Source organism: Orycteropus afer, unplaced genomic scaffold (genome assembly GCF_000298275.1).
Source record: "Orycteropus afer afer isolate SDZICR_OR568_19922 unplaced genomic scaffold, OryAfe1.0 scaffold00035, whole genome shotgun sequence".
In the NCBI taxonomy this organism is placed as follows: domain Eukaryota; kingdom Metazoa; phylum Chordata; class Mammalia; order Tubulidentata; family Orycteropodidae; genus Orycteropus; species Orycteropus afer.
In genome coordinates, this window is record NW_006921622.1 from 3,341,076 (window position 1) to 3,348,999 (window position 7,924).

The 7,924-nt window shown below is 36.7% G+C and overlaps 1 protein-coding gene across 1 annotated transcript in view; it reads left to right on the plus strand.

Moving 5' to 3' along the window:
* The window catches only part of MRC1 (mannose receptor C-type 1), a 144,641-nt gene that overhangs the window by 51,590 nt on the left and 85,127 nt on the right, over positions 1–7,924 (plus strand). Inside the window, exon 11 of the mRNA XM_007936405.1 lies at positions 6,089–6,204. Coding sequence (XP_007934596.1) covers positions 6,089–6,204 — 116 coding nt within the window. The remainder of the gene's footprint in view (positions 1–6,088; positions 6,205–7,924) is intronic.

Genomic DNA, 7,924 nt, shown 5'->3' on the forward strand with positions numbered 1-7,924 from the left:
AAGGCTCAGGGGTCCAAGATTATCTTCTGTGTCTGTGTTAATTGGTTTCCCTTTTCTTTGTTGAAGAGGGTCTGTGCAGTCCTTCTGCCTAGTCCACCATCTTGCCGGAACTGCTAAATTCTTGAAAATTCTTAGTCATTATTCTCTGCTTCTGAAATTTCTCATAGGATTGTTTTTATTTATATGAGGTCTCTTTACTTTTCATATAAAATTAGTGTTTGGTTTTTCCTTGTTCTTAAAGATGGAATTTGGGTTGGGATTGCATTGAATCTATAGATTGTTTTGTGTAGTATAGACATTTTCAAAATAATCAGTCTTCCCATCCATGAGCATGGCATGTTCTTTCATTTATGTAAGTCTCTTACAGTTTCCTATAGTAGTGTTTTATAGTTTTCTTTGTATAGGTCTTTTGTGTCCCTGGTAAGGTTTATTCCTAAGTATTTTATTTTTTTGGTAGTTGTTGTAAGTGGTATTGTTTTCCTTATTTCCTTTTCAAATACTTCTTTGTTGATGTAGACTAATCCAACTAATTTTTTATGTTGATCTTATATCCTGCTGTTTTGCTGAAACTTACAATTAGTTCCAGTAGTTTTCTTGCTGAGTTTCTTGGTTTTTGTATGTATAGGATCTTATACTCTGCAAATAGAGTTTTACTTCTTTGCCAGTTTGGATGCCTCTTTCTTGACTTATTGCCCTGGCTTGAGCTTCCAATACAATGTTGAATAGAAATAGTGATAGAGGGCATCCTTATCTGCTTCCCATGGGCAAAAAGAATGCTTTCATTCTCTCTCTGTTGAGAATAAATTTGGATATTTGTTTTGGTATATGCTCTTTATTATATTGAGAAATTTCCCTTCTGTTCCTATTTTGTTGAGAGTTTTCATCAGGAATGAGTGTTGGATTTTATCAAATGCCTTGTCTTCATCTATTTATATGATCATGTCGTTCTTTTGCTTTGTTTTATTTATGTGATAGATTATGTTGGTAGTTTTTCTTAGCTGAACCATCCTTGTACCACTGGTATGAATCCCATTCAGTTATAGCATTTTGATATAGTGTTAGATTCTGTTAACTAATATTTTGTTGGATATTTTTGCATCTGTGTTCATGAGAGATAGTGGTTTATAGTTTTCCTTTTTAGTGGTGTCTTTCCCTGTTTTTGGTATCAGGGTTAAGCTTGCTTCATAGAATGAATTTGAGAGTATTCTATCTTTTTCTATGTTCCAAAACAGTTTGAGTGTGATAGGTGTCAGCTCTTTGAACATTTAATAGAATTCGCCAGTCAACTGGGTCAAGATTTGTTTTGTGGGGAATTTTTCTTCTTTTGTATGGTCTGTTCAAATTTTCTACCTCAATTGTGTTAGTTTAGGTAGGTCATGTGTTTCCTGAAATTTGTCTGTTTCTTCTTGGTTTTCAAAATATTTAGAGTACATTTCTTCATAGTATTCTGTTATTATCCTTTTTATTTTGGTTGTTTCTATTGTGACATCACCCATTTCATTTCTTTTTGGTGTTATTTGCATGTCCTCTTTAATTTAATTTGCCATTGGTTTGTCAATTTTGTTAATTTGTGAATAACCAGCTTCTAGGCTTGTTGTTTTTTTCTATTGTTTTCTCTGTTATTTCTGCTCTGGTCTTTATTATTTCCTTTCTTCTGGAAACTGTAGGCTTCTTTTGTTGCTCTTTTTCTAATTGTTGGAGGTGTTGGGTTAAGTATTGATTTTAGTTCTTTCTTCTTTTTTTATGTGTTTGTTTATTGTAGCAAATTGATCTCTGAATACTGGTTTCTCTGTGTCCCAAAGATTTTGGTATATTGTGTTTTCATTCTTGTTTGTTTCTAGGAATTTTTTTATTTCACAATATATTTCTTCTGTTACCCAGTAGTTCTTGAGCAGTGTGTTTTTGGTTCCATGTATTTTATTTTTGACCCTCTCTTATTACTGTTGTTGATCCATGTGCACTGGAAAAGAATGTGTACTCTTTTGGTTGTTGAGTGGAGTGCTCTGTATATATATATCTATGACATCAAGTTGGTTAATTGTCTTCCTGAGATGTTCTATATCTTTGCTGAGGTTTTTTTTTTTTTTTTTTTTTTTAGCTGTTCTAAAAGTGGTGTGTTAAAGTCTCCTACTACTATTGTGGAATTTTCTATTTCTCCTTTCAATTTAGTTAATGTTTGCTCTATGTATTTTGGAGCTCTTTCATTGAGTTCATTGATTAATTATTACAGTAATGTCCTCTCAGCTGATTGACCCTTTTATAATCATATAATACCCTTTCTTGTCCCTTACATTGGTTTTTGCCATTGAAGTCCATTTTATCAGAAATTAATGTTGCCACTCCTTATTCTGTTTTGGTTGCAATTAACTTGATATTTTTTCTATCCCTTGATTATTTATTTATTTTTATGTTTGCAGGTAAGAGGAGTGTCTTGTAAGCAACTTATTGATAGGTCTTGTTGTCTTATCCATTTTGTCACTCTCTTTCTCTTGATTGGTGTGCTTAATCCATTCACATTCAATGTACTTACTGATAAGTATGAACTTATTGCTGTCATTCTTTTGTGCTTTTTATTGGGGGTGTCAATTTTTTCCCTATTCTGAATATTTTTCTATACTGAGTTCATTTTCTTATCAGGTTTATTCTTTTTCTTCATTGTTGTTGATCTTGTATTTTCTAAGTCTTTGTGATTTTCTTTTTTATTTTGGTTAGAAGGTTTATTAATTTTCTTTGTGATTACCCTGTAATAAATTTTTATCTTCCTAAGATAATTACACATAGGTCATTTCTCTTGATATCATCCCATATAACTCTTACATTTCCTTCAATCTTTTTTTTTCTGATGTTTCCTCATACAAAATGGAGTCAAAGGATTTGTCTTCAAACTGAGTTCTTCAGCTAATTCTATTTTATTATTTTGTCCTTCCAATGTGTTTTCTATCTCTGTAATTTTAGAATTAATATTCTGGATTTCTAATTGTTGTCTGGATGGGTAAAGCAGGTGTACTTCTTTGGTTGTTAGCTTGTTAGCACTGGGGCAACCCCCCCCCCAGCTGTCTCTGGGTTGGTGAAATAACTGGCGGAAGTGTTCACATAGGTCTCTGTTTTTTGTGAAGAGGAGCGGTAGGTGTGATGAGCAGGTGTCCATTGTCTGCCATTGATTCAGTGGTGCAGGAGCTGGTAGTGTTTTGCTCTTTCTTTGGGTAAGGTAGTTAGTGCAGTATTTATGGAGAATTAATGGCTTCTCCCTTTGTATGAGGCAGGAAAGAAAAAAATAACCCAAGGGGAAGAAGAGAAAAAAAAATGGAATAAAAATAAAAGAAAAAAGTATAGAAAAAGAAGTAAAAGTAAAAGAAAAGGAAGTGGTGGACAAGGAGAAAGACAAGGGTTAAAATGAAAGAAAAGGAGGTGGAAAATGGAGAAATGAACAAATAAAAAGGAAGAAAAATTGGGAATAAGAGAAAAGTGAGAAAAATAAGTGGAAAATAAGGAAGCTGAGAAGGAGGGACTTATAGTCAACTGGCAGCCCTGGAAGCAGGCAGTTGTGGTGCAAAGCACTGATCCCCTGCAGCGTGTACCCATGGAGGTAGAAGGAGCCTGTTGTGAGTGAGTACCTCCAAGAGAGGAGGCTGCAGGTGTGTACCTCTTGCATTCAGTGTAAAAAAGATCAGCCAGTGACATAATCACAGGAAGGGGGAGTTGCAGCTCCTGGGTCTGTTTAAAATGGGTTGCTGTTGGTCACTAGGCTGCAGAGGAAGTGGCTGGGGGATCTGGGTGGGACTTCCCTATCCACTGGCTTGGTGGGGGCAGGGAGAGGTTTCACTCCTAGTTGCAGGGAAGCTGTGCTTATTGGGAGGAGAATGTAGCTCGCCACTCGTGATTCACTGGTTCGGTTCTGGTACCCTTCTTGGCACATACAGCCATTTATCCAACTCCTGACTGGACTCAAATGAAAGACCACCCTGAGACTAGCTTTTCCAACAGTCTCAATACAAATCTTTCCCCTTGTAGAAGTAGGATGTGCCTAGTGCGAGTGGACACTTCTGAAAGTGGAGGCTGCAGAGTTGTTCCTCTTGCATTCAGCATGAAAAAGATCTGTCAGAACTCAGGCACGAGGTGGGTAGGCTTCAGCCCCTGGCTCTGTCTGCTTGAGGTATATTGATGGGGGTGGGTGGGCTGCAGTGGGGGTGGCCAGGGATCTGAGTGGGTGAGGGGAGGGCTTCCCTAGCCACCAGATTGGTGGAGGCAGAAAGACTATTTACCCCTATATGCAGGGAAATTTACCCCTATGTGTGTCTATTTGTTATAGTGGAGAGTGTACTTACTTATCTAGTCGTAATTCACTGGCGTGGGTCTGATGCCTTTCTGATACATGCAGCCATTTACCCAGCTCTAGCCCAGATTAAAAAAAGTGAGAGGTTTTTCTGAGTCTAGCTTCTCCAACCACCCCAACACAGGCTTTTCCCCTTGCATAGGTCCTCAGGCCAGATGACTAGTGTCTACTTGTGGTGACATCCTTCATTCCCTTTCTGTGGGTTCCTCCTCACTCCATGGCTGCCGGTGCCACTGTAAGTCTGATCGGTTTCCCTGCTCTGTTCACCTTGAATTCCTCCCGATCTGTTTTCACTGTGTCTTTAAAGCCATGTGGATTCCATCAAGTTCTTTTCTCTACCTCCACATCTGATGCCTTATGCTTAAAATGGCAACACTTCAGCCTTTCCCAGCTTCTGTTCTTTCCCAAATCACTGACTTCCCTCCTTCTCCCTTTCCAATCAGCACTCAGTCTACTTCTTTATCCTCTCATTTGATGCTCATAGTTCCAGGATCGTTATTTGTGTCTGCTTCACTTGGTTTTTCTGGGTCTCCATTGTAGCGGGACTGGACAGAGTATATTAGCAGGATGCTGTCTGATGTCCGCCTCCTCATGATGCAGTTTTGAAGGATCAGTTAGTCCTTATTTGATGTGCTTGCACCCACTCATTTCCACCAAATGTTATAATCTCATGAGTCTATTGAGTGGATTTGCATCTTGCTTCTTTGGGTGCCTTAGAAATTTTCCTTTTCCAGACCAAGATTTACTTTAAATTTTTTGTTGTGGATCCACACTTATGTTGATAGTGTAAAGTTGTAAACCTGGATGGAAATCATCTGTAGACCCAACACCAATCTGTAGCACAAACTTGGTTTTTATTTTCCAAAAGAAGATTTTTTTTTTTCCCTGCATCTAGAACTCCAGACAGATGACAAGAATATTTGTTACTTTGTGGTTCTGTGGGTAGACTTTTCTAGCTCCCTTTTCTTAGAAGGGTTACACTTAGTGGGTATCATCTTTACTCAAGGACCTCAGTTCCATCTCCCTGCCTCATAGGCAAAAAAGACCAAATATCCTAAACTGTATAGGCGTTAAGAACTCAGCTCCTAGACCCTAGGGCCTTAATCTAGGTCTAATATACCTCTGGGCAACGATAATCTCAATTTTGCATTTTCTGCTCCAGCTTTTAGTTTTCTCCTTTTTGCTGGTACCTAGTGATTTCCTCTTATTTCTTTGAAAATCTATTATAGAATTTTTTGGTTTTATGTTTTTGTCTAGCCTTTATTTGTATTTTAAGTCTGACAGAAGAACCATGCAAAATCATGTTGCCAGGAGTTTGAAAAGTACTCTCCTATGACTACATGATGTAGCTCTACACTCACCGTCTACTATTGGTCTCAACAGGAAACTAGACTTGCTATTGCCCAGAGTAATTTCTGTGGATACATATTCTAAAACTGAAATCTTAGTGGTTCTGTTCAGTTTCTCCAGTAAACATTTCTTGAATAGTTTTTGTTGGAAGGTATGTCAGCAAGTGAAGAGATTCCGTCCTCCCATTTTTTGTATCATAATTTGCCATATGAGAAATAATGCATTAATATTTTCTTTAGTCTTGTAAACAATTATCATTGCATTTCAAATTATTCATATTTGTGTTCTTTAGACATTTCTATTTATTAATTTATGTTTCAAGATACTCTCAGGGGAATTACAAAAATAATATTATGTAATATATGTGCAATCAGGTCTTTTTTTTATTGCTTGATAAATTAATAGGGCTGGAAAAGACATGGATTTTACTGCTATTTGATTGGACACACACTTTCAACATTTACAGAAGCAAACCAAACCTGCAGAAATGAGAAGGCTTATCTAACAACTATTGAAGACAGGTATGTAATTTTATTTTATTTTATGATATATAAAATAATAAAAGATTTTCAGAAACACTTAAGTATGGACATGCTCTGTATTTCTGAAAGAGTTACAAATCATCTTCATGTATTATGTGTAAAGGTAGGAGCATGAAAAATAATTTCCTTATTTAGATTCTTTATTAAAAATATTATAAAATATTATAGTACTTATAGTACCTTAAAACAATATTGAGACCTGTAGTTGTTAGATCCCATTGAGGCAGTTCCAACTCTTAGTGACTCCACGTGCAACAGAATGAAACGGTGCCCGGTTCTGCATCATCCTCAGAACCATTGCTGTGCTTGAGCTCATTGTCACCACTGTGTCAATCCATCTTGTTGAATGTCTTCCTCTTTTTCACTGACCATCTATTTTATCAAGCATGACGTCCTTCTCCAGTTCCTCTATTAATCACTTAGTGAATGTAATTTAAGGACACAATTTTTTCTGATCTAGTGTATGCCAAATTTTTAAAGCAGGAAAGTAAGTAAAATTTGGTAGCTCAAAGTCCTACTTCCTATCTTATCATCCTCTCCAACAATAAAAAGGGCAAAGAGATTTTCTGAATAATTAATTAATTCTTCCATTCTTTGTTTTGCTAGGTTTACTAGACAGATAAGCCAAGAGAATCACACGGACATAGAGCATTTTATATAGCTGATCATTTATTACCTACTCTCACAATATCCTTTTGAATACAAAAAGAAATGTGGCCCAAATTATAGATTGACAAACAAGTTCTCAACCAAGGTAGCTGAGATCAGTGCCTTCTAAAGGTGCAGAATCATGTATACATCTTTCAACATTATAGATTTCTGGAACCCAACTCCAGAGATTCTGATTTCATGTGGCTGAGAAGCCCAGACTTCTGTATCTTAAGGCCTCCTAGGTGATGTTTCCACAACTTGTTTATCAGTGAAGGTAATTAAAAAATGATTGCAGCAGAATATTGACAGAGAACTTCCAGAAATATAAGCCAGATTCTGAAGAGGATGTGGAGTAAAGGATATCATTGCTGATACCAGATGGATCTTAGCTGAAAACAAAGAATGCCAGAAAGATGTTTACCTGTGTTTTATTGGCTATACAAAGGCACTTGACTGTGTGGATCATAACAAATTATGGAAAACATTGTGAATGGTGGGAATTCCAGAACACTTAACTGTGCTAATGAGGAAACTGTATGTAGACCAAGAGTCAGTCATTTGAACAGAACAAGGGAATACTATATCATTTAAAATCAGGAAGGGCCTATGTCAAGGTTGTATAATTTCCCTGCAATTATTCAATATGTATCCTGAGCAAATAATCTGAGAACCAGGGCTATATGAAGAACACAGCATCAGGATTGGAGGAAGACTCATCAACAACCAGCTATATGCAAATGACCAAAACTTCCTTGCTGAAAAGTGAAGATGACTTGAAGCACTTCCTGATGAAGATAAAAGACTACAGTCTTCAGTATGGATTACACCTCAACATAAAGATGAAAAAAAAAAAAAAATCCTCACAACGGGACAATAAGCATCATCACAATAAATGGAGCAAAGACTGAAGTTGTCAAAGATTTCATATTACTTGGTTCCACAATCAGCACCCATTGAAGCAGCAGTCAAGAAATCAGACCTTCTGGAATTGAACCCACACCTGTGGTTTCCAGCCAAACAATGTACAGGCATGTGAGTTAAACATTTA